General features: G+C 35.7%; 1 protein-coding gene across 2 annotated transcripts in view; it reads left to right on the top strand.

Moving 5' to 3' along the window:
• Positions 1-27,231, top strand: part of PHF14 (PHD finger protein 14) — a 203,148-nt gene that overhangs the window by 140,218 nt on the left and 35,699 nt on the right. The window contains exon 18 of one of the 2 annotated variants that reach the window (XM_082632060.1): positions 16,217-16,650. The exons of the other annotated variant lie outside the window; for it this stretch is intronic. Coding sequence (XP_082488186.1) covers positions 16,217-16,354 — 138 coding nt within the window. The 3' untranslated portion in view covers positions 16,355-16,650. Of the gene's footprint in view, positions 1-16,216; positions 16,651-27,231 lie in introns of those variants that run through there. 2 annotated transcript variants of the gene reach the window in all.

Below are 27,231 nucleotides of genomic sequence, written 5' to 3'. Positions count from 1 at the left end.
AGGGATTGCACTGAATCTGTAGATTGCCTTGGGTAGTATAGCCATTTTGGTAGTAATGATTCTTCCAACCCAAGAACACAGTATATCTTTCCATCTGTTTGTGTCATCTTTGATTTCTTTCATCAGCATCTTATAGTTTTCGTAGTACAGATCTTTTGCTTCCTTTGGTAGGTTTATTCCTAGCTATTTTATTTTTTGATGTGACTGTAAATGGGATTGTTTCTTTAATTACTCTTTCTGATCTTTTGTTGTTAGTGTGTAGAAATGCAACAGATTTCTGTGTGTTAATTTTGTATCCTGCAACTGTACCAAATTCATTGATGAGCTCTAGTAGTTTTCTGGTAGCATCTTTAGGATTTTCTGTGTATAGTGTCATGTCATCTGCAGTCAGTGACAGTTTTACTTCTTCTTTTCCAATTTGGATTCCCTTTATTTCTTTTTCTTCTCTGATTGCCATAGCTAGGACTTCCAAAACTATGTTGAATAAAAGTGGCAAGAGTGGAAATCCTTGTCTTGTTCCTGATCTTAGAGAAACTGCTTTCAACTTCTCACTGTTGAGTATGATGTTACCTGTAGTTTGTCATATATGGCCTTTATTACGTTGAGGTATGTTTCCTCTATGCCCACTTCCTGGAGAGTTTTTATCCTAAATCGGTGTTGAATTTTGTCAGATTTTTCTGCATTTATTGAGATGGTCATGTGGTTTTTATTCTTAAGTTTGTTGATGTGGTATATCACACTGATTGATTTGCAGACATTGACAAATCATTGCATCCCTGGGATAAATCCCACTTGATTATGGTGTATGATCCTTTTAATGTATTGTTGGATTTGGTTTGCTAGTATTTTGTTGAGGATTTTTGCATCTACGTTCATCAGTGATATTGGCCTGTAATTTTCTTTTTTTGTGTGTGTGGTATCTTTTTCTGGTTTTGGTATCAGGGTGGTGGTGGCCTCATAGAATTAGTTTGGGAGTGTTCCTTCCTCTGAGATTTTTTTGGAATAGTTTGAGAAGCATAGGCATTAACTCTTCTCTAAATGTTTGATAGAATTTGTCAGTGAAACCATCTAGTCCTGGACTTTTGTTTGTTGGGAGTTCTTTAATCCTGGTTTCAATGTCAGTACTTGTGATTGGTCTGTTCATATTTTCTATTTCTTCCTGGTTCAGTCTTGGGAGATTGTACCTTTCTAAGAATTTGTCCATTTTATTAGCATATAGTTGCTTGTAGTAGTCTTTTATGATCCTTTATCTTTCTCTGTTGTCCATTGTAACTTCTTTTTTGTTTCTAATTTTATTGATCTGAGCACTCTCCCTCTTTTTCTGTATTAACATAGGGCACAGTTCACTATTCTCTTTTTTCTAGGGTATACTTGATATAGATCTCAGCATCTTCTGTGTACTGAAACACCCCAAATGAAGATAACTTCTTTGGGCATGGTTAAATGAACAGGTATTACTATAAATATTTCTTTTAAAAGGACATCATCCAAGTGATATATATTCACAGGTGCCACTGAGAATTTAAATACACATCATATATTTTACAGTGACTGTGCCAGTTATGATTCTAGCTTTTCATCCCTGTTCACGTTCTGTTTTGTGAAAAGCCAAAAGGTGTACATGACAGGTCATTGTCTGAATACTACAAGATGAGCTATCTTAGCTTGGAGACCTCCATTTGGTTCACTCTTATTTGATCCTTCTAGTATAGTACTCTTTTTGAGTGGTAATAAGTTGACTTCATATGCATGAAAATCTCATCTAAATTCTTACGGAAGATTTTCTGGCACTACAAATGCATGACACACCAGATCAGGCAAGTGTGGTACTTTTTGATAATCATTTGTATTAGAAATCCCTGAGTAGGGAAGTATGATTTTTTAAAAATTTTTGTTCTATTTTTCCAATTTTTTTTTGCATTGAGCAACTAGAATTCTGTAACTGAAATGCTTGTGTCAAATGATTTATATAAATATTTACTATCGAGCAAAATAGTCATTGAGGATTTGCCTCTTTAAAAACTGAACAGAACAATCTCTCCAAGGAGTATCTTGCCACAATACATTAAACAAGCACATTTAATTGAACCTGGTGATACTGGAAATTAAATGTGTGAGTTTTATGTATTATGAAGATTTATGAAAAATATAAAATGAATTATCCTTTAAAGTTCTTTTAAATTTGAATCATATAACTGACCCATAAAAAAGGACTTTTTAATATTTTAACTATTCATTTGACCTCTGGGATTTTATCTGGCATTAGGTTAGATTTTAAGTTTCTAATTTAGCACAGTTGACAGATAAGTCATTTCCAGGTAAAACTTATACCACTTAACTGTCTTAATTCAGTATTCTTCTAGGACTTGTGTGACATTAGAGGTTATAACAATATGTTTTATCAAGCTTTACTGAGTTTTTTGATTTGCCTTTTTACTGATACAGTTATGTAAAGTCTGGAGAAAAGTTGTTTATACAGTATCCTAAATTAGAATCCCATAGGAAAATCTTTGGTAGTTTGTAGACTTATGAAAAGTCTGAGAATTAAAACTATGGTGTGGTTATCCTTGATGATGGCTATAGTTAAATATTTAAACTCTAGATTTCATCTTTGCTAGTGTGTGGTATAAAGCCCAAACACTTCCACGTGATCTTGTACCTTATTCTAGGCCAAGTCTGGCTGTTGCTGGTTACTCTAGCATTTTTCCTGGCAGGCAAAATTGTTTGTATAAATGTCTTTTAAGTCTTAATTTCTAATAGAGTGCTGTACTTTGAGACTAGTCACAGTGTTTTGTGAATTCAGTAAAAAGTAATAGCCATTAACAGTTCTACTAACTATAGATGCTACTGTGCTTTAAAAAAAAATAGTGTTATTTGTTTAAATTGAACGTTTATGTACTGAACTGAACTTTTTGTCATTATTGCCTGCTCAAAAAAGTTGTTTACTTGATTGTCCTAGTCATGTTTCTGAACCCTGTCTCTAGGTAATATTTTCACCAAGTCGCAATTTTCAACAAAACAGATTGTTTATGGTTATTCTTTATAACAGAATTGGAATCTACACTGATCTGTTAGTTCTTTAACCTAGGGTAATTTTCATGGGAACTGTGCAATACACATTAAGCACACTGGTATTCTGCAATAAGTCATGGTCAGGTATTCCTTAAGAATCTTTTCAAAAACAGGATTTCTTTCCTCCAGATAAAATTTGTTAGTGTTTATGACGTCCGTTTTTATATATCTCAGCATAATTATAGAGAAAGAAAATGATTAGAACCTCTAAAATTATACAGATGTTTTCTGTATTAATATTTTGAAAAATTGGAAAGACTACATCATCTTTTAAGTTACACTTTCTACAAACTGGGAAAACCAAGCCATTTTCTAATTCAGATGGCATGTGGGCTTGATGTGTTTACATAGCATGCTGTAAACCATGCTGTGGAATACCATATGATGAGAAACTGAATCATAACTGAGATAAATAATCAAAGTACCGTAGGGTGCCATATATAGGACTACCTTTTAGAGCTCACTAACTTCATACTATCCTTTAGTTTAAAAAATTTATCTTTTTACCTTTATTTTGGAGAAAAAGTTACCTACTAAAAACCTGATGGCTAAGCTGAAGGATATTTCATTACAGCTTTTAAAAAGTTAATAAGAATATTTTTACCTTATTAACCCAACATTTGACATACTAATTTTGGGTTATATAATATACCAAGAAGGAATGTAGAATATATTATTTATGTAAACATATTTTTAGTATTCATATGTAATGTGAGTGTGAGAGACATTGTTCATTGCAGAGATGGTCTTAGTTGAATTAAGCAAGCCCATTCCCAGAGTTGTGAAAGTAACACCTGAATGATAGGAATGACTTAAATCCTAGCCTCAGAAAACAGAGTGAGAGTTCATGTATTCTAGATGTAGATACAGTTAGATAGTTACTTCTAATTTTAACATTTAGTTTTACTATTTCATCATTTTGTAGAATTACTTATCTCTTAAAAAATTGTCTTTCTGACCTATGTATTGTGGTTTAAGAAGTACCCTTTTGCTAAAACTTAGACTTCTTTAAATCTAAGCTAAGAAAATTAGAAGTATGAACTCAGTTAATGAAATTGAGTTCGGAAATCAAATATATTTAAGCATGCTAGTCTTGATTTTCTGATAGAATCTTATCAAGGTTAATAAGAAACTACAGATTAGGAGTTAGTGTGTTATGCTATGTTATTTTTAATTTTTTATTTTTTGCGGTACGCGGGCCTCTCACTGTTGTGGCCTCTCCCGTTGCAGAGCACAGGCTCTGGACGCGCAGGCTCAGCGGCCATGGCTCACGGGCGCAGCCGCTCCGCGGCATGTGGCATCCTCCCGGACCAGGGCACGAACTCATGTCCCCTGCATCGGCAGGTGGACTCTCAACCACCGCGCCACCAGGGAAGCCCTATGTTACATTTTAAGACACTCATTTTTTGACATCTCTCAAATTAGGATGTGTATCTATAAGTAGTTTATTTCCTTGTAATAATATTTCTTTTTTCCATAAAAATTTGCCATTAAATTTATGGAGTTATAATCTGAGGCATTGTTGAGTAAGAATATTGAGTAATTTTAAATGCACAGAAAGTCAAAGTATGCAGTGTGATGTAGAGGAAAGAGCTTTATGAGCTTTGAAAAAGAAGCAAACTGAGTTCAGATATTAATCATTTACAATGTTTGTGACTTTCAGCAAGTTGCTTCACTTCAGTGAGTTTCAGGTTGCTCATTTGTGAAAGGTTTAATGGCAATATTTAGAATAATAGAGGCACTCAGTAAATGACACATCTTCTTATTCTTAAAAATAAGCAATCATTGGGCTTCCCTGGTGGCGCAGTGGTTAAGAATCTGCCTGCCAGTGCAGGGGACACGGGTTCGAGCCCTGGCCCGGGAAGATCCCACATGCGGCGGCAGAGCAACTGAGCCAGCGAGCAACAACCACTGAAGCCTGCGCGCCTAGAGCCCGTGCTCCACACAAGAGAAGCCATGACAATGAGAAGCTCGCACAGTGCAACGAAGAGTAGCCCACATTCACCACAACTAGAGAAAGCCCACACACAACAACTAAGACACAACACAGACAAAAAAATTAAAAAACAAATTAATTAATTAAAAAAATAAATAAGCAGTAATTTTAGCCACAGAGAGGAGAGTTCAAAATCAGTGATAATGTTCTGATTTTTCAAATGTAAAAAATGTTTTTTAAAAGGAATCTGAAGAACAGTTTTCTGTGTTTTATTTTTTATCTTCACACATACCAAGTAAAAATCGTTCGTATCTCTTTCAGCGTTTCACACTAAATAGAGTAAGGTCATGTCTAACTTTTTCATTCATGAAAAGGTCCATTTGTTTTAATTTCTTGCTAGAGTTTAAGAGGCATTGAAAGCTATTTTTATATTTAATCTATTTTTAAACTAAGGCACTTATAGCTCTCCAAACTTTTAAAATTATATACTATTCTATAAGGTATTTCTTCTAAATTTATTGTATAACATTAGCAAATAGTTGGTATTTTTTATATTGATGACAATGACTATTTCGCATTAAATAGAATTATGGTGCTCTGTGAATCGCACTCATCATATACTAATGTGTTTATTTTGTAAGTAGAAGGAACGATATTTAGAAAGTAAAGGTTTACTATTATATTTAAACCACTGGCTCTACCAAGTATTGACTAATAGGAAAAGACATAACTGATACAGGCAAAAGTTCCCTTTTAGGGAAACTTGTTTTTAACTGCAGATATATTTTAATAGGTGAAGAAATATCAAAGAAATTTCCCATAGACAGGAGGGGTATTATTTCTGTGTCAAGGTCATGAAAACTATAAACTGGAAACTGAAATGAAAATAAAAAGTTAATAAAATTTAAAAGTAATGAACCACGAAAGACAGCTTTGAGATAACTTATGAATTCACTTTGTCAACGTGTATACAGTTTTTGATAACAGAAGATTCATCAAGCCTAATGAATAGCTTTTAGAGAACAGGCATATATATAAGCAACACATCCTTTTATTGTATAAACGTTTGAATACTTTTAAGGATGGAAATGTGGGAAGTTACGGGTTAGCACTTTTACATTCCTGTGGAATCTGGAAATTAAGGTAATTAGCTCTTAGGGCATACTGTATAAATACATTCAGAATGTCATAAAATGATTATGTGCCTTCAGTATGTCTTACAAGCATTTGTGCCAAGAGAAATCCTCATTCTTAAGTAAATAAGGAAATTTGTACTCATTCTCAGATGTTACTAATGTCTTTCTTTTAAAAATGTAGAATCTCAATATGTGCTTTATATGTAAGAGTTAAAAGGTAGTGATTTATACATGTAAATTCTTTAGAACCCTATCTTTACACCCCATACCTCTCTCTCTCTGCCACCTGCTCCCTTGATTCCCAGTGGAAGAAACCATTAATAATGTACTTCCTTAATCATAACATATAAATTTCTCTATTTGTTTATCTTTATGTTACTTTAAAAGTGGAATATCCCTTTCTGGGAATATCAGATATGCTGTTCTTAACATATTTTCTGCTGGTAAAATGCTAAGTAAGGCAGATTATAAGACTGTGGTTCACACTATCCTCCCACTGCCCCATAGCTCCAGCTTAGTCCAGTTCTGTTCTATGTTAAATTGTTAGCTTCAGTTCTTATTTTGACAGGACCGTATGAACTACCTGTAACTAACTTTAATAGGTTAGGTGAACACCACTTTATTTCTTCTTGTGCTTTATTTATCAAAATAATTTTTTTGATCTTCTGATTTATATCATAGTTTGAGATTTTCATCACTTGTCAATCTACGTAGCCCAAATTTCTGTGATTTCTCCTCAAAGTATAGTCTACATACCACCTGCACTAGGATCGTCCAGAGTAGTTCTGTTAAGTAGGCAGTTTGGAAGGCCCATGAAGATCTGCTAAATTAGTATCCCTGGAATGGTTCCCAGGAATCAGCATTATTATAAGCACCACAGGTGACAATTATGCTTATTAACATTAAAGAACCACTTCTGTGACCCTAATCTCTGTTAAATTCCTTACATATAGTTTTGTCTCTAACTGAAGTATTCACTTATTGTAACTACAGAATATCACTCTCAGACTTTACTCTTCTCTAATAGGACTTTCTTTCAACCCCACAGGCAGGTTCAAGGTAGGTCGGTGACCTGTGATTCAGGTTCAGTACCTTAGCATTTCTGGATTGCTGATATCCTATATTCCCTTTCTTCTTTCCAAGTTCTGGAATTGTCCAGCAACAGCTCAAGGATCTTCTCTGAGCTATAGATTCAGTTTGTCCCCATCAATCTTCTTCAGTTACTCAGCTTCATCTTTTTTTCTACTTCGGTGTGGCTGTTGATACTGTTGGTAACGTCTTCCTTCTTATAAACTCCTTCCTTACCTTCATTGAACCTGTTCTCTTCCTGGTTTTCCCCCTTCTTAGCAGACCGTTTTTTTTTTTTTTTTTTTTTTTTTGGTTTTTTTGATAAGCTTCTTTGGCCTGTTTTCAGTCTCTTCTCACTCTGCAGGTGACAGCATCCATACCTGCTCACTACCCTACCAGTTTTGCTACAGGAAAACCTGGGACTTAAGATTAAATGATCCATCTACTTTCTCTGAGTTCATGTTCATCAAGAGAGAGACTTTCTGCCTTTTAAAATATTATCCTTTAGTCTAATAATTAAGACATAATGTAGTGATAAATTTACTAATAAGTTTTAGTTGGCCCTTTCCACTATCTAATAGTATCCTTTTATTATAAAACTTAAATAGTATTTGCTTAACTAGGAAAATACATTACAACGTGATTTCCAAGGGAGATATTCGTGTGGAGATATGATTAAATTGATATAACAGGTGTCAGACTCTATTTGAGTTTTGTTTAAAGCTAGAGAGTAATACTTCAGAATAGCAAATTTTTAGTGTAATAAAACTAATATACTTTATATAAAATATTGCTTTAAAAAATGCTTCTTACTCTTTTTTTCTCCTTTTTTCTTTTCTCTGACTCTACTTTTCTGGAGAAATTTGAAGTCAGAAAAAAATTACATACATTACATGTTTTTAATTTCTTAGAAATTATATGTTTTTTAATTTCTTAGAAATGGAATACATGGTTATTGTAGAATATTTGGAAAATTTTAAAAACATAAAGAAAAATATTTAAAATTACCTGCAATTATAGCACCCAAATGTATTTATATTTCTGCTCATATTTTAGTGGTATATTCTATCTCAACCTACTCTCTAAAAATTGCAATTATATTATACATTCTGTTACATACCTTTTTTTCATATAACTGCATTATATGACAATTTTCCATAGTGTTAAATACTCTTTTCTAATGAGATTTTTAAGTACTATACAATCTTCTTTTGCTCAGATATACTCTCAGTGTAATTTCTGGGTCAAAAAAATGAACATTTTAAAAATAAGAAAGTACCCTACTGATCTCAGTTGGCTTTGGCCTGCAGCAGCGGCTTGAAGCAGGATTTTCGTTTCCAGACAGAGATTGAATTCAAGCCACGGCAGTGAGAGCGCTGAATCCTAGCCACTAGACCAGTGGCCACAGACCAGGCCCTGGCGCATCAGCTGTGTAGAAATGAATTTCCACACAGAGTTGGAAAGTAGTGAAGCAAGTAAAGTGTTTATTAGGAGGGAAAAGGGTACGTGTGGATAGACACATGGGTGGGCTCAGAGGGAGTGAGTCGCACCCTCATGGTAGTTTGAATCACTTTTATGGGGCATTTCTTCTGGGTTTCCTTTGGCCAATCATCTTGATTTGCCTGGTTCTGAGTCCGTATTTGGTATATGTCAGGAACCTCCCATGTGTGCATGCGCATCTCTTAGCCAAGATGGATTCCAGTGAAGAGGCCTATGGGTAGCCTGACATCACTTACTATGAGGTGACGCCCCCATCCCTTTAGACCTTTGAGGAGCCCTTCTGTGCATGTGTAGTTGGGAACATCTCCTTGACTTCGAGAATGAGGAATATGTGGTCTTTTATCTGTTATCTGGGCAGGGCTCAGCTCTTCTCTCGCTCCTGCTGTTTTGGAGTATCTGTCCACAGGGGAGAAACTCCAGCTGTTCAGCCTGGGGCCCATCTGTCTCCTGCCTCACTACTAGTAATAATATTAGTAATTAACATTTATTGAGTACCTCTATGTGCCTAGTATTATCTAAGCACTTAAAATGTATAATCTCATTTAATCCTCACCATAGTCTTTATGGTAGTTACTGTTTTTCATCTCCTCTCTGTGGATTAAAGAAAATGAGGTTCAAAGAAGTTCAACATTACACAGCTAGTAAGCGGTACAACAGTGATGCAAACCCATATCTGCCTGATTCAAGAGCCTGTATTTTAGAAACTTTTCATATATCAAAATAGGTATTCTCTATTCCTTGTTGCAAGAGCTTCTCAAATTAGTTTTTGTCCTGAAGCCATTTTAGATTTTCATCATGTAGAAACTCATGTAGATAATTTTTCTATTATAAATAAACACTACTAGTAATAGGAAAAGGAAAAATACTTTTATTGTTAAGTGGGATCTATTTTGGTCTTTTTAATGAATAGGAGACTAAAGCCTGGAGGTAATTCTTAAATGAATCGATTAAGGATGATCCTACTGTAAGGTATTAAAAGATAGACTATAACTCCTCAAGGCCCTTTCTTTATAAAATTCAGTGAAGTATGTGTCTGTGCTTAGGGAGCTGCTGCTTGACAACATAGATGATTTATGTGGACCCAGCAGAATCTAATCTGTTGCACTTGGAGGGAGGTGAGGGAAAGGGATCTAGAAGTGAATTTTTTTTTAACTAGGTATTAAGCATTGTATTTTAGCTGAGTCGAATATTACTGTCTAATGTTTGTGATGAGTTGTGAAGCTTTGAAAACCTGTACATATTCAATCTCTTTGCAAAGATAGTTTAAGAATATTCTGATTTGTGCAGTGTCAGCCACTTTATGTATAAGCTGGAAGATTTTGTATATTTTTTCAGTATTAGCATTATTTTGCAGTAAAAAATCCTCTTATTCAAAAATAATACCTTGTCTGTCAATGGATCAGATACTAATTATCATGCAGTTTAGATTCATTTGGGTTAGTTCTTTTGTTAATTCTTTTGTTAACCAGAGTATGAAATTATTACCTCACCTGTAAAAAAGTTAAAAAAAGTGTCCCTCCTCCTTGACAGATAAAGATTCATATATGTAACTGTTTTTATTCTACCGTATTTCCACCTGTGACCTAGCTCAGCCATCTACGTTCTTTTGTGATTTCAGACTTCTACAAATTATTTTAGCTAGCTTTAATATATTGTTCTCTTTTTTCCTCTGGACCATATTCATATGCTAAATTTAAACTCTGGTCACCTAAGATGCAATCTATTTTAATGTTTTCTCTGAAGGTTTCTTAAAGGTTTATGTTGTAGTGTTATATCGTCATTGAAGTTAAGTTGATTTTTTGTTAAATGTACCTTCAGTAATGGCTACAAATGATTATCTGCTTCGCTGGTTTGAAAACTCTTTAGAGTATGCTTATAGAGGTTAAATTTTTTAAGAATCACTTTGAAAAGTTCAAACTTCATCAAAGCATTTTATCAGTTAACTTTTGTGTTCCTGAGGGACTGGACTATTTTCTCAGCTTCTAAAGACAAATGGTATTCTGTAAATTCTGTTTCTAAAATCAGTTTTTTAAATGTAGATTAGCAGATACTTGCGAACCAGATCCAAAGCATAGATATATAGTCTAAAGCAAGTCATGAACATGGGATGTTTCAGCATTATTTTCTTATTTTAATGCAGTGGTTTCAACATACACACACCAACAAAAAATCATTACTTAATACCTCAATTCAAACTTTATTCCAGCATCCAGTCATTAGTTTAGTTATCATTAATCAGTTTTTCCCCACTTCATGTCATCTTAGGATTGTGAATGAAGTAGATATTTTTAGAAAACTTTCTTTTTTCTTTTAAAGAAAGCAAAGGTATATAATTTAGACATTTTCCTACCCTTTCCCTGTGACATTTAATGACAATGTAGAAGCTTTAACCTGTTTACAGCATAAATACTATATTAGCTTATCCTCCATTTCTTTTTGAGTGCTTCTTTTTGAGTTCTACTACTCATGAATCTAATTTTTTCTATGAGATAAACTTTCTTTCTTCATGATTTAGCTGTTCCCAAATCCCCACATTTTCTCCTTTCCTACTCTTTCTCCCCTCCTCATTTTTCCCAGACTTAATGAAAGCAGCATTTGGAAACATGACATTCTGTATATTTATCAAGTGTATTTGTGTTCCTTCATCAGTAAAAAGCTTCCCTAAGATAGGAACCTTCCTAATAGGGCCAAATACAATTAGTTGCCTTTTTTAAAAACTCACCACGGCAATTTGAGGGGAAAAAAAAATCCTGCAGTCTGAAACTGACACCTTTAAACAAAATTAATTTAAATAAAAGGAGACAATAGAAATGGTCTTATCTGTTCTCTATATTAAATGCTTTAAGGACTATCCAGATTACTGTTTTTTAAATAAGATTTATTTATTTATTTATTTATTTATTATTTAACTGTGCCGGGTCTTAGTTGCACACGGACACAGATCCTTAGTTGCGGCACGCGGGCTCTTTTAGTTGTGGCACGTGGGCTCTTAATTGCGGAAGAGACCACATGCCAGATCTACTTCCCTGACCAGGGATGTAACCTGGGCCCCCTGCATTGGGAGCACGGAGTCTTAACTGCTGGACCACCAGGGAAGTCCCAGACTACTATTTTAAAACGACTAATTTTCCTTTTTTATTCCAATCTAAGTAAATTTTGTTCCTGAATTCAAGACAAGATGCACATAGAAAGCAACTTAATTCTTCCATCCCTGTGCCTTTAAACAAGCTCTGATGGATTTTCTTTTTTTGAGTGACTCATGGGTTTTCCAGTCTTCTGAGGTATTAATAGTCTTCTTTTTCAATATCAAAAATCTAGTCCAATTTAATATCAAGGTTTCAGTCTCTCAACCAGTTCAAAGCTTCTCCTCTCACCAGCTCAGACCTGCTTCAAACTGGGAAATCTATAGTTTGCAAGGGGCACATACTGCAGTTTGACTCTTGTCCCTGCTTCCTTCTGTGGGTTTTTAGTGATTTCTCATCGCTAGGGCTTTCCTACCTGCTGTTTCCTTGAAGTGAGAGATGTGTTCTATTGTGGGTTGCTTGTAACTCATTTTTTGAACGTAAGTCCCTTTTGGCTCCTCTCTGATTGGCATCAGCCCACTCCCACTAGGCTGTCCTCTTTGGCCCAGATCCCTTTCTAGACAACAGAGTCTTGCTCTCTTTCATGTGTCTTTCTCATTGGTCTTAACATAAGCACATGCAACCCCTTGCCCTGTAAGCTCAGAAGAGCAGTCATTCCCCCTGCATCTTTGCTGCTCAACTATATACATGCATCACGAGCTCAACTCTGTGTCCCTCAAAACTCCTAGAGGACAAGTTCTCTGAGTACTCTTCAGAAGCCTCTCCAACCAGTCTCTGTGTCCCTGAAACTCCTAGGGGACAAACACTTTGAATACTTTTCAGAAAGACTCTCTTATATAGGGACTTCCTCTAGAGTACCTCTTTTAAAGAAATCCTCTTCAGTCTCACATTTCCTCATTCTTCAGGCTTCTTTCTCCTTTGATGAATTACCAGACCAATCTTTGTGTGTGTGAGGCTTTGAAGAAAATATTTTCTGAAGTATTTTATCAGTGTATATCTTTTAAAAAAGAAATTTTAGACTGTTTATGAGAGGTAGAATGTCACCTACCCAATAGTCCTTTACTGTGAAAATGTCAAATACCCAATCGTGACTCAGATCATCTTTTTTCTTAGTTCTTCCACTTTTCAGATACTTTCCACCACTTCCTCAAGATGCCAGGACATCATCTTCTTCCTGATTTTACCTCCCTCCCCCCTTTTAAGCTATGATTTGGCATTTTAATGGATACTTTTAAAAAACATTACAGCCCTCTATTATAATTCCTCAACTTTCTCTGGATCCACTGTGTTGTTTCATCTCAAATTTTTTTTTTCCTTCTGACTAGAAACAACTGGAGGAATTCATGGACTTAGGTTCACTACAAATTTTATGCCTCCTAAGTTAAACCAAGGCTCATTGCTGTCTTTTATGAGCTCCTGGATCAGATTTCTTAGAGCAGTTACTTCAGATATTTGCCACATACCTCAAGTCTCAGTTGTATTTACAGCATCCTCGTTTTTTCTAGATGACCATCTCCACTGAGAAAAAAGGGGCCATACCCTTATCTTATCTCCTCCCAACCTTAGAAATAGTCCTTGTTACTTTTCCTACTTCAACCTTTGTTACTTTCAAAATACCTCCATCTCATTTCTTTTCTCAGAAGAAAAAAATATATCACTTACTTTTGTGCTTTATTCCCAAAATCTTTCTCTTCAGAATCTAAGTTTCTATTCTCATTAAGCCCTCCTACAGAGTTTTCCAAATCAGTCTTTTTGAAAGATCACTTTTCACATGTCCTTCCAGGTTAGAAAACTCAAAGAAGGAGCTCTTCATTGTCCACTACTATAAGACAGACATCAGAGTTTTATCACTGACTTTCAAGGCCATCTATAATCTGGCCCCATGCTAATATTCCAGATAGGTCTTCCTCTGTCTCTGTCTCTCTCCCTGCCTCCCTCCTTCCTTTCCTCTCCCTTTTACAGATATCATCAGGGTGTCATGCTTGTTTGTTTGTTTAATTGAATGCTCAGCTTAAAACCTAGTTTTCCCAGCAATCTGTAGGACTACGCTAAAATCCTTTTGCATTTTGCTAGACTGTTCATTTGACATTTGGTAGATGTTTCTTTGTATTGTTGTTCATCTTTTTATGTCTAGGCTCTTTTTACCAACTAGATTGCAAACTCTTATGGCAGAAGAATATTTTTCATAATTCCTTGAAGACAAGAAAACTGAATGTTGCACATAATTTTTTCAGAGATAGATTTAAAATTGCTCCTGGTAGTTCTTCACTGCTAGCCTGTTTCCTATTTGTTGTGATTGAAATTATTATTATTATTTTTTTTATTTTTATTTTATTTTTTTGCGGTACACGGGCCTCTCACTGTTGTGGCCTCTCCCGTTGCGGAGCACAGGCTCCGTACGCACAGGCTCAGCGGGCATGGCTCACGGGCCCAGCCGCTCCGCAGCATGTGGGATCTTCCCGGACTGGGGCACGAACCAATGTCCCCTGCATTGGCAGGCGGACTCTCAACCACTGTGCCACCAGGGAAGCCCTGAAATTATTTTTTAAACTTTCATTTCGCTGAATGGCAGTAGAAGTGGTACAGCTTCTAGTTTTTGCCTTAGATGCCCAAGGCTGTTTGGTGAACAACAGATGGATGTCTGAAACATAAATTTCTGCCAGCCATGACCCAAATATGCAGAAAAGACCTACAATAAGAGACATAGGAGAATATCTATTCAGCAAGTTTAAAATAATATCCTTTCTTAGAATTGTTTCTGTCTAGATCAGTCAGAATTTCTGTTAACATTTAAAAGTACCTATTGATTATAGTAAATTTCCTTGGAATAGAGATATAGTTTTAAATTAAAAAGAAACTGTCTCCTCCAGAATGAAGAACACTGTGGTTGTCTAAGAGTTTAAAACTAATCTGAAATAAAATGTCTATTTCATATTTTGTGCACATTTGATGAGAAACAATATTTGATAAGAAACAGTAACTTTTATTTATACAGATATTTTCTTTTTCTTGATGGACCTACCAATATAATCTGCAATAGGAACCTCATTTTACTGCAAAAAATCTGTGTAGTATTCAAAAGGTATGCTACATACTCTACTAGGTGCTTGAGATGTACTAAAATAATCAGACATAAATCTGACCCTTAAAAAATTATGTTCTATAGGATAGATAAGGCATGTATGGATATAATTATAGGATTTAAAGTGTTAATACAAGATTTAAAGTGTTAAATGCCATTAGAAGGTACAGATAAACTACTGGGAATTAGAAGACTAGAAACATTGCTTTCAGATCCAAGAATCAAAAAGATTGTGGATAATGTGACATCTGAATGGAATTATGAAAATTAGGTTAGATTTGATAGGAATGTAAGTCAGGATAGGCTAGGTTAAGCAGCACACACAAAAAATCCAAGATTTTCAGTGAACTAACACAAGTTGATTTCTCACGCAAGTAACATGTCAATACAGGTTGACAGAGCAACTCTGTACATCACAGTCACTTGAGGACCAAAGCTGATGGCAGTTTTATTTCAACATCTGTGGTCCAAGGCACTGTAGCAGGAAATAAGGCAAATTATAAAATGGCTTTTAAAATAGTATCTGGAAATTGACACATTTAACTCCATACAAATTATATAGTTATACCTAATGTTCAGAGGCCAGGAAAGTATAATGCTACCATGTGCTACCATATTTTAGAGGCCTTTCCGGTGTTTGAAGCAGCATAGGGGGAATCCTTGAAGAGGAGTATGTGTACAATTTGTATTGGGGAAACTGCATAATAATTTGAAAAGCAGTGATTATACTAATAATAAATGCTAATATGTTTAATTTTTTTCTTTTTGTTTCTTTTAATAGACTTTTTTGGAGCAGTTTTAGGTTTACAGAAAAATTGAGTGGAAAGTACAGAGTTCCCCATATGCCCCCTCATTCCTGCGCCCACCCCTGTAATATATGAAGCTATAGTAATAGTTTCCCCTGTTAGTAACATCTTGCATTAGTGTGGTACATTTGTTACAATTAATGAGACAATTAATACATTATTACTAACTAATGTCCACAGTTTACATTAGGATTCACTCTTTATGTTGTATATTCTGTGGGTTTTGAAAAATGTGTGACAGCATATATCTACCATTACAGTATCATAGAGGATAGTTTCACTGCCTAAAAATCCCCTGTGTTCCACCTATTTGCCCCTCCTTCCCTCCCCCCTAAACTCCTGGCAGTCACAGATCTTTTTACTGTCTCCATACTTTTGCCTTTTCCAGAATGTCATATAGTTGGAATTACATAGTACGTAGCCTTTTCACATTGGCTTCTTTTACTTAGTAATATACATTTTTCTCCATGTTTTTTCATGGCTTGATAGCTCATTTCTTTCTTTCTTTCATTTTTTTTTCCTTTACATTTTAGGTTCACAGCAAAATTGAGTGGACCGTACAGAGAATTTCCATGTATCACCTGTTCCCACAGATGCACAGCCAACCTCCCCCACTTGTGACATCCCGCACCTCAGTGTTACATTTGTTACCATTGATGAACCTGCACTGACACATCATTACCACCCCAAGTCCATAGTTTACTTTAGGGTTAACTCTTGGTGTTGTACATTCTGTAGGTGTTGACATATGTATAATTATATCCATCATTACAGTATCATGCAGAATAGTTTGATTGCCCTAAAAATCCACTATGCTCCACCTATTTACTCCTCCCTCCCTTTCCCAAACCCCTGGCAACCACAGATCTTTTTACTGTTTTCTTAGTTTTGCTTTTTCCAGAATGTCATATAGTTGGAACCATACAGTATGTTTGGATGCACCACAGTTGATTTATCCATTCACCTATTGAAGGTGAGAGAGAAAATGTATGAGTACAATTAGTTTGTTGTATAATACAACAGTCTTGGTTGCTTCCAAGTTTTGGCAATTCTGAATAAAGCTGCTATAAACATACATGTACAGGTTTCTATGTGGACATAAACTCATTTGGGAAGAACCAAGGAGCATGGTTATTGGATCATATGGTAAAAGTATGTTTTGTAAGAAGCTGCCAAACTGTCTTCCAAAGTAACTGTACCATTCTGCATTCCCACCAGCAATAAGTGAGAGTTCCTGTTACTCCACATCCTTGTCAGCATTTAGTGTTGTCAGTGTTTTGGCTTTTAGCAATTCTAATAGATGTGTAGTGATAGCTCATTATTGTTTTAATTTGCAGTTCCCTTGCAACGTATGATGTTGAGCATCTTTTCATATGCTCATTTTCTATTTATATATCTTTTTTGGTGAGCTGTCTCCTCAGATCTTTTGCCAATTTCTTAATTTGGTTTTCTTATTGTTGAATTTTAAGAGTTCTTTGTATATTTTGGATGCCCCTCCTTTGTCATATCTGATACAGATCTCTGTATCTGTGAATTTGTTTTGTTTGTTCATTTGTTTTTGTTTTTTTTTAAGATTACACATATGAGTGAAATGATAGAGTTTTTGTCTTTCTCCATCTAGAATAATACCTTCAAGGTCCGTCCATATTGTCACAAATGGCAGGATCTCATTCTTTTTTTTTTGGCTGCGCCATGCATGGTATGTGGGATCCTAGTTTTCCCCAACAAGGGGTTGAACCCGTGCCCTCTACATTGGAAGCACAGAGTCCTAACCACTGGACCGCCAGGGAAGTCCCAGGGTTTCATTCTTTTTTATGGCCAAGTATGTGTGTGTATATATATATGTATGTAAAGAAGATGTGGCACATATATATATATGTGCCACATCTTCTTTATCCCTTCATCCATTGATAGACATTTAGGTTGCTTCTGTTTCAGAAGTTTTTAATTTTAATGAAGTTCAACTTAATTTTTTTTCCTCTCATGGGTGGTTCTTTTGTTGTATCTAAAAAGTCATGGTCAAATCCATGGTCAGCTAGATCTTCTCTTGTTTCTTCTAGGAACTTTATAGTTTTGCATTTTACATTTAGGTTTCTGAACCATTTTGAGTTAATTTTTGTGAAAAGTATAAGATCAGTATGTAGACTCTTATTTTTTTCTTTTTTTCTTCTTTTTTTCACATGGATGTCCAAGTGTACCAATGCCAATTTTTTTTCTTAACATGTTTATTGGAGTATAATTGCTTTACAATGGTGTGTTAGTTTCTGCTGTATAACAAAGTGAATCAGCTATACATATACATACAATTTTTAATATTCAAAAGTCAATTACTTTTTTATATCCAGCAATGAACAATTGGAATTTGAAATTAAAAGCACAATACCAATTTCCTTAGCACCAAAAAAAAATCATATACTTATATATAAATCTAACAAAACATGTACAAGATCCATATGAGGAAAACTGCAAAGAAATAAATCAATATCAAATTGAGAAAGAAATCAAAATCAAATGGAGAAATGTTCCATGTACATAGATAGAAAGACTTTACTTGATACTCTCAAGATGACAGTTCTTCCCAACTTCAACAATAGATTCAGTGCAAACCCAGTCAGATTCCTAGCAAGTTATTTTGTTGATATTGACAAACAGATCTAAAGTTTATATGGAAGGATGTAAGTCCTTGAATAGCTAAGACAGTATTGAAGAAGAACAAAGTTGGAGGACTGAAACTATCTGACTTCAAGACTTACTATAAAGCTACAGTAACCAAGGCAGTGTGGTATAGGCAAAGAATAGACATAGATCAGTGGAACAGAATAGACAGCCCAGAAACAGACCCATGTATATGTAATAACCCAATCTTTGGCAAAGGAGTAAAGGCAATTCAATGGAGAAAATGTAGTCTTTTCAGCTAATATGTTTTTAATGCAAAGCAAGTGGTTGGGAGGGTAGATGGAGACCATATCATAAAGGGTTACAAATATTATACCATGAATTTGTAACAACTGAAGTTCTGTTTGCCCTTTAGAGGATGTTAGGGGTTAGGAGAGGAGACATTATTTAGACCAGTGATTCACAAGCTTTTTCAGTCAGAGATTTATTTTATATAGTTTGCTACATATAACCTAAAGATTTTACAGAATAAAAAGCATGCTGATAATTTTTGTTCTTTTCTTTTTTTTTTTTTTTTTTTTTTTTTTTTGCTGTACGCGGGCCTCTCACTGCTGTGGCCTCTCCCGTTGCGGAGCACAGGCTCCGGACACACAGGCTCCGCGGCCATGGCTCGCGGGCCCAGCCGCTCCGCGGCATGTGGGATCTTCCGGGATCGGGGCACGAACCCGTGTCCCCTGCATCGGCAGGCGGACTCTCAACCACTGCGCCACCAGGGAAGCCCTGTTCTTTTCTTTTTACATTAAAAAATGCTGATCAGTCTCCACTAAATTGATTTTACTACCACTTGTAGCATTAAATAATTTGAAAAATATTATCTGGTCAAAGTGCTTTATTTTACAGTTAAGGGAAGTAAGACTCACAGAAGTAACCTCTTGTTAATCTCAGGTTTACACAGCTAGTTAATGTCAGAGCAATGACTAGGTTAGTGCCAGTTAGTGCTCTTTTTACAGTCATTTATTAATCTATCACTGAGCACTTCAGAAATTATTTTATATTGTCATTAAATCTGTTCAGTAATTTCAAACAAGGTTAGTGCTAAAATATAGATGTCTAAAATCATTTTGCAAATCATCAGTAAACTCAAACTATGGAAGGGTACACAGTGGTTGATTAGGTAGAGCAACACATAGTCCTCTGATTAAACTTTGTCAAAGACTGAACGCATTCTTGTGTTATATGCGTGTTATATGAGTACTTGCACATAAACGTGCTGGTTTGTCTGTTGTCACTGGAACCCACCTCTGTCTTCACTTGACATACTCTTCTAAGTCTCTGAACTTGATTTTATTCCTTCCCTCATCAGTGTCCCTCATTACTACTTCTGGTACAGACAGTTTCCTGAAAACTTTGTATCTTAGATGCACTTGGTGTCCCTGTACTCATAGTCAAATAGTCTTCTTTAAGAATAGGGGTGGGGGCTTCCCTGGTGGCGCAGTGGTTGAGAGTCCGCCTGCCGATGCAGGGGATACGGGTTCGTGCCCCGGTCTGGGAGGATCCCACATACCGCGGAGCGGCTGGGCCCGTGAGCCATGGCTGCTGAGCCTGCGCATCCGGAGCCTGTGCTCCGCAATGGGAGGGGCCACAACAGTGGGAGGCCCGTGTACCATAAAAAAAAAAAAAAAAAAAAAAAAAAAAGAATAGGGGTGGGGTGGGGTGGGGTGGGGTGGGGTGGGGTGGGGTGGGGTGGGGTGGGGTGGGGGGGGAGGGAGATGCATGAGGGAAGGGATGTGGGAACAGATGTATATGTATGACTGATTCACTTTGTTATAAAGCAGAAACTAATAAAAAAAAAAGAATAGGCTTGGAATCAAATTGTCTAGGTAACTGTAAATTTGGGCAAGTGACTTAATGTCTCTGTACCTCATTTGCTCACTTTAAAATGGAGACAGCAATAAATAATACCTACTCGTTAGGACTTTTTTTTTTTTGGCTCTTTTATCAGTGGTTTAGAGTCTAGTAACAATGACAATGAACCTGACTAATACCTAATTCACTTTTCTATTTAGTTGCACAGGAAAAAGAAATGAAATAGTTTTCACTAAGATAACGATGAAATATACATTTATGTCTAGTATTTCTGAAACACTGAGAATAGCACATCCATTGTTTTTTTTTATCTGAGGACCATTTAAAATTATTTTAATAGAATGTTGGCTTTAACTATTTTTCTTCAGTATTCTCTAAAATTTAATTTTAATCAAGTGTTATTTTTTTGTATATTTTTCACAGTATAGAGACATCTTTTTTTCCTTTGAAACTCCAATTTTGTTAAGGAGCAACAATTTCCTGCATTGGTAATGTTAAGTGTAACTTTAGCTTTCAATTCATTGCTGCAGTTACATTTCCAGAGCCTGCTGTAAGAGATAAACCCATTGCAAATGAAGACAGTATTCATTTCCTTCCACCTCAGGCCACACCGAATTGATTGAGGTAATAAAATGACAGCACCTTGTAATATACTGAAGGCTCTTTAATTCAAAAACCAGTTCTAGCCTGATTCAGAGCTTGTTTAAAGCTAATTTATAGCTTGCATAATTTTCAGCTGGCCAAGGTAAAGGATGATATATGAAAACTGATAAAGAATTAACTTATGATACATTCAGACCTGTCTTGTTAAAGTCAACGGGTATTAAAAAAACAGAGGTGGGGGGATGGTGGAAAAAATAATTGGTAATCTTTTGCTTCACATAAGTAACACTGTTGACAACAGTTTAAATTGCCCACCGTCTTATTTCAAACCTAGCTTCTTGTCCTTTCTTTGTAAAATCAGTTCTATTTGCATTTCTTATATTGTAAAGTCCTTCATTTTTCATGACATATTAAGGTCAGTGTGAGGCTGAGTACAGTTAGCAGCTGTTGTGACTTCCATAGCGTCAAATATATTGTATTCCGCAGTGGCAATGCTGCTGCTAAATAGTTCTCTGTCGGCATTTTAAATACAAATAATCTTTTTCAAGGTGCAAGCTGGAAGGAGTGAGGGCTCTTCATTTTTATTTGGGCTGAAAAATCAGGATTAGTCCTTTTGCCTTTGTGGGCTGTTTTTGCTCTCTTTATTCTAGCATATTTATTCACTTGTGACCCACAAATAATACAACTACGATAGTAAAGTATTCTGCACTATGTATGAAGCCTGATTCTCAGAAATTTCATGTCAGCATTCACAAGTGAAACACGGATTACATTTTCCTTTTTAATGTTTAAATCTTTTGCATGGTTATTTTTTCCTTAAAAAACAAGACAACAGTGGAGGATGGGCATATCTTTTGCTATATTCCATTATTATAGGATCCTAGAAAGTGTTGAAGTGCGTTTACCATTAGCAACCATGTGAATCACACTGTATATTGCAAATGTTTTATATATCAAAGCTAAAAAAGTCAATGAATAGATATAAATGTAAGGTTAGATATATGAGACTGAGAAATTTTTTGTTTCTTCAGTGTAACTTGTCTAGATATTTAGGTATTAAAATGAAAAGATTTTGTTTAGTCTAATTATATTGTCTATGGTAAATGGTCATAATTTTAATTACTTTTTTGAAAGTTATAAGCATACGTGCTTATTATAGAATAATATATAAAGATGAAAATAAAAATCAGGGAATAACCACTACTAATATTTTGTTATTTTTACAACTTGAAGATTTCTATTTTTTAGATACAAGCTCCATTTTCATTTGGTTCACTGTCACTAAAACGTTAACTCCTTGACTTGAGCCATAAAATATAAAAACTTTCTTTTCAAAAATTGTACTCCGGGCCTCCCTGGTGGCGCAGTGGTTGAGAGTCCGCCTGCCAATGCAGGGGATACGGGTTCGTGCCCCGGTCCGGGAGGATCCCACATGCCGCGGAGCGGCTGGGCCCGTGAGCCATGGCTGCTGAGCCTGCGCGTCCGGAGCCTGTGCTCCGCAACGGGAGAGGCCACAACAGTGAGAGGCCCGCATACCGCAAAAAAAAAAAAAAAAAAGAAAAAGAAAAAATTGTACTCCTTTTTTTTTTTTTTTTTTTTTTTTTCTTTTTGCGGTATGCGGGCCTCTCACTGTTGTGGCCTCTCCCGTTGCGGAGCACAGGCTCCGGACGCACCGGCCCAGTGGCCGTGGCTCACGGGCCCAGCCGCTCCGCGGCATATGGGATCCTCCCAGACCGGGGCACGAACCCGTATCCCCTGCATCGGCAGGCGGACTCTCAACCACTGCGCCACCAGGGAGGCCCTGTACTCCTTTTTAAGTGAATTTGGAGCCCATGTAACAAGTGATTTTGGAGCCCTGGTAATCCAAACAGAAACATATGGTTGTAATATTTTTCCTGCTTTTATAGCCTGAGGAGAATGTTGTTTTTAGAACAAATATTTTATTTTTCCCACATATGAGTTTAAAAAATCTAATGAAGCCAAAGGCTTGAAGATATTCTTATTACAAAAAATTCAGGGAGCAGGAATATCTGTGAAAAAGTATTATTGTTGCTTTTATATTCAAAATATTTATATATAAGAAAAATTTTGTTTTACAGCAGAAAGTTTTTTTAGATAGGTTCTTTCAGCCTCACTGGAATTAACAATAGAAAGCCATTAGTTTTGAGTTAATTTAAAGCAAATTTTGTCCCTGGCAAAGAATTGATTTATTTCATTTATTTTTTTATACATCTTTATTGGAGTATAATTGCTTCATAATGCTGTGTTAGTTTCTGTTGTACAACAAACTGAATCAGCCATATGCATACATATATCATAATATCCCCTACCTCTTGAGCCTCCCTCCCACCCTCCCTATCCCACCCCTCTAGGTCGTTGCAAAGCACCAAGCTGATCTCCCTGTTCTATGTGGCTGCTTGCCACTAGCTATCTATTTTACATTTGGTAGTGTATATATGTCGATGCTACTCTCACTTTGCCCCAGCTTCCCCTTCCCCATACCCCTGTGTCCTCAACTCCTTTCTCTATGTCTGTCTTTATTTCTGCCCTGCCACTGCGTTCATCAGTACCATTTATTTTAGATGCCATATGTATCCTTTAGCATATGGTATTTGTTTTTCTCCTTCTGACTTCACTCTGTATGACAGACTCTAGGTCCATCCACCTAACTACAAATAACTCAATTTCGTTTTTTTATGGCTGAGTAATATTCCATTGTATATATGTGCCACATCTTCTTAATCCGTTCATCTGTCGATGCACATTTAGGTTGCTTCCCCGTCCTGGCTATTGTAAATAGTGCTGCAGTGAACATTGTGGTACATATCTCTTTTTGAATTATGGTTTTCTCAGGGTATATGCCCAGTAGTGGGATTGCTGGGTCATATGGTAGTTCTATTTTTAGTTTTTTAAGGAATCTCCATACTGTTTTCCATAGTGGATGTATCAATTTACATTCCCACCAACAGTGCACGAGGGTTACCTTTTCACCACACCCTTTCCAGCATTTATTGTTTCTAGATTTTTTGATAATGGCCATTCTGACTGCTCTGAAGTAATATCTCATTGTACTTGATTTGCATTTCTCTGATAATTAATGATGTTGAGCATCTTTTCATGTGCCTCTTGGCCATCTGTGTGTCTTCCTTGGTGAAATGTCTGTTTAGGTCTTCCACCCATTTTTTAATTAGGTTGTTTGTTTTTTGATATTGAGCTCCATGAGCTGTTTGCATATTTTGGAGATTAATCCTTTGTCAGTTGTTTCATTTGCAAATATTTTCTCCCATTCTGAGGGTTGTCTTTTCGTCTTGTTTATGGTTTCCTTTGCTGTGCAAAAGCCTTTAAGTTTCATTAGGTCCCATTTGTTTATTTTTGTTTTTATTTTCATTACTCTAGGAGGTGGATCAAAAAAGATCTTGCTGTGGTTTATGTCAAAGAGTGTCCTTCCTGTGTTTTCCTCTAAAAGTTTTATAGTGTCTGGTCTTATATTTAGGTCTTTAATCCATTCGGAGTTTATTTTTGTGTATGGTGTCAGGTAGTGTTCTAATTTCATTCTTTACACATAACTGTCTAGTTTCCCAGCACCACTTATCGAAAGGCTGTCTTTTCCATTGTATGTTCTTGCCTCCTTTGTCATAAATTATGTGACCATATGTGCATGGGTTTATCTCTGGGCTTTCTATCCTGTTCCATTGATCTATATTTCTGTTTTTGTGCCAGGACCATACTGTCTGGATTGCTGTAGCTTTGTAGTATAGTTTGAAGTCGGGGAGCCTGATTCCTTTAGCTCCATTTTTCTTTCTCAAGATTGCTTTGGCTATTCAGGGTCTTTTGTGTTTCCATACAAATTGCAAAATTTTTGGTTCTAATTCTGTGAAGAATGCCATTGGTAATTTGATAGGGATTGCATGGAATCTGTAGATTGCTTTGGGTAGTATAGTCATTTTCACAATATTGATTCTTCCAATCCAAGAACATGGTATACTCTCCATCTGTTTATGTCATCTTTGATTTCCTTCATCAGTGTTTTATAGTTTTCTGGGTACAGGTCTTTCACCTCCGTAGTTAGGTTTATTCCTAGGTATTTCATTCTTTTTGTTGCAGTGGTAAATGGGATTGTTTAATTTCTCTTTCTGATTTTTCGTTGTTAGTATATAGGAATGCCAGAGATTTCTGTGCATTAATTTCGTATCCTGAAACCTTACCAAATTCATTCATTAGTTCTAGTAGTTTTCTGGTGGCATCTTTAGGATTTTCTATGTGTAGTATTATGTCATCTGCAGACAGTCACAGTTTTACTTCTTCTTTTCCAATTTGTATGCCTTTTATTTCTTTTTTTCTCTGCTTGCCATGGCTAAGACTTCCAAAACTATGTTGAATAATAGTGGTGAGAGTGGACATCCCTGTCTTATTCCTGATCTTAGTGGAAATGCTTTCAGTTTTTCACCATTGACTGTGATGTTTGCTGCAGGTTTGTCCTATATGGACTTTATTATGTTGAGGTAGGTTCCCTCTGTGCCGATTTTTTGGAGAGTTTTTACCGTAAATGGGTGTTGAATTTTGTCAAAAGCTTTTTCTGCATCTATTGAGATAATCATGTTTTTTTTGTTTTTTTTTTTGCTGTACACGGGCCTCTCACTGTTGTGGCCTCTCCCGCTGCGGAGCACAGGCTCCGGACGCGCAGGTCCAGCGGCCATGGCTCACGGGCCCAGCCGCTCCATGGCACGTGGGATCTTCCCAGACCGGGGCACGAACCCGTGTCTCCTGCATCGGCAGGCGGACTCTCAACCACTGCGCCACCAGGGAAGCCCAATCATGTGGTTTTTATTCTGTAATTTGTTAATATGGTGTATCACATTGATTGATTTGCGTATACTGAAGAATCCTTGCATTCCTGGGATAAATGCCACTTGATCATGGTGTATGATCCTTTTAATATGTTGTTGGATTCTGTTAGCTAGTATTTTATTCAGGATTTTTGCATCTATGTTCATCAGTGATATTGGTCTATAATTTTCTTTTCTTGTGATATCTTTTTCTGGTTTTGGCATCAGGGTGATGGTGGCTTCATAGAACGAATTTGGAGTGTTCCTCCCTCTGCAATTTTTGGAAGAGTTTGAGAAGGATCAGTATTAGCTTTTCTCTAAATGTTTGATAGAATTCACCTGTGAAGCCATCTGGTCCTGGACTTTTGTTTGTTGGAAGATTTTTAATTACAGTTTCAATTTCGTTACTTGTGATAGGTCTGTTTATATTTTCTAATTCTCACTGGTTCTGTCTTGGAAAATTGTACCTTTCCAAGAATTTTTCCATTTCTTCATGCTTGTCCATTTTATTGGCATATAGTTGTTTGTAGTCGTCTCTTATAATCCTTTGTATTTCTATGGTGTCAGTTGTGATTTCTCCTTTTTCATTTCTAATTTTATTGATTTGCGTCCTCTCCCTTTTTTTCTTGATGAGACTGGCTAAGGGTTTATCAATTTTGTTTATCTTCTCAAATAACCAACTTTTAGTTTTATTGATCTTTGCTATTGTTTTCGTCATTTCTGTTTCATTTATTTCTGCTCTGATATTTATGATTTCTTTCCTTCTACTGACTTTGGGTTTTCTTTGTTCTTCTTTCTCTAGTTGCTTTAGGTGTAAGGTTAGATTGTTTATTTGATATTTTTCTTGTTTCTTGGGGTGAGTTTGAATTGCTATAAACTTCCCTCTTTGAACTGCTTTTGCTCTGTCCCATAGGTTTTGGGTCATCATATTTTCGTTGTCATTCATTTCTAAGTATTTTTTAGTTTTGAGTAATTTAAAGCAAAATTTGTCCCTAGCAAAGAATTCATTTATTTTAAAATTACAGATTTATTAATGAGTTATACTAAGAGAAAATATTTAAGTAACTTGTGTTGTTACTGTTATTAAAAATTGAGCATTTACCCATATTTAACCTTTTAGTCACTGTATTTATTTCAATGTATACTCACTTATTTCTTCTGTTATTGAGGTATTTAATAATGATTTAGTATTATTTTCATTGTATAGGAAGATTAATTTTTTAAGCTCTGCTCTGTATTTGAGTAACTTTACATATTGACCTAGGGGAGAACATGATCAACTTAGCCTAATGAAGTTAACTAATTGTCACCCTCTTATGAACTTCACATTCAGAGGAAATTAAAGACAAAGAGAAATCATCAGCCTTTGGCTTGAAATCAAATTTAAAGGATTTTACAAGGCTGTAGTAAATTTAAATGAAGAATGTATCTATTTTAAACTAACCCTAAATATAGGTAATTTAAAATGTTAAAACACAAATGTCTGGAGCATGCCAGGCATTTAGCTTTGTTTCCAAAAGAAATGAAAAATGAATTACAAAAAATGAAATATATGACAAATAATTTTTTGAACCTTTTAAGGTACAAAAGGTATAGTAAATTAAAACAGAATTGATGAGAATTGAGTAACATTTTCC

Source organism: Mesoplodon mirus (genome assembly GCF_964341445.2).
Source record: "Mesoplodon mirus genome assembly, chromosome: 9".
NCBI classification, from domain to species: Eukaryota; Metazoa; Chordata; class Mammalia; order Artiodactyla; family Ziphiidae; genus Mesoplodon; species Mesoplodon mirus.
Note: the sequence above shows the minus strand (reverse complement) of the source record. Positions and strands in the feature narration are given on the sequence as shown.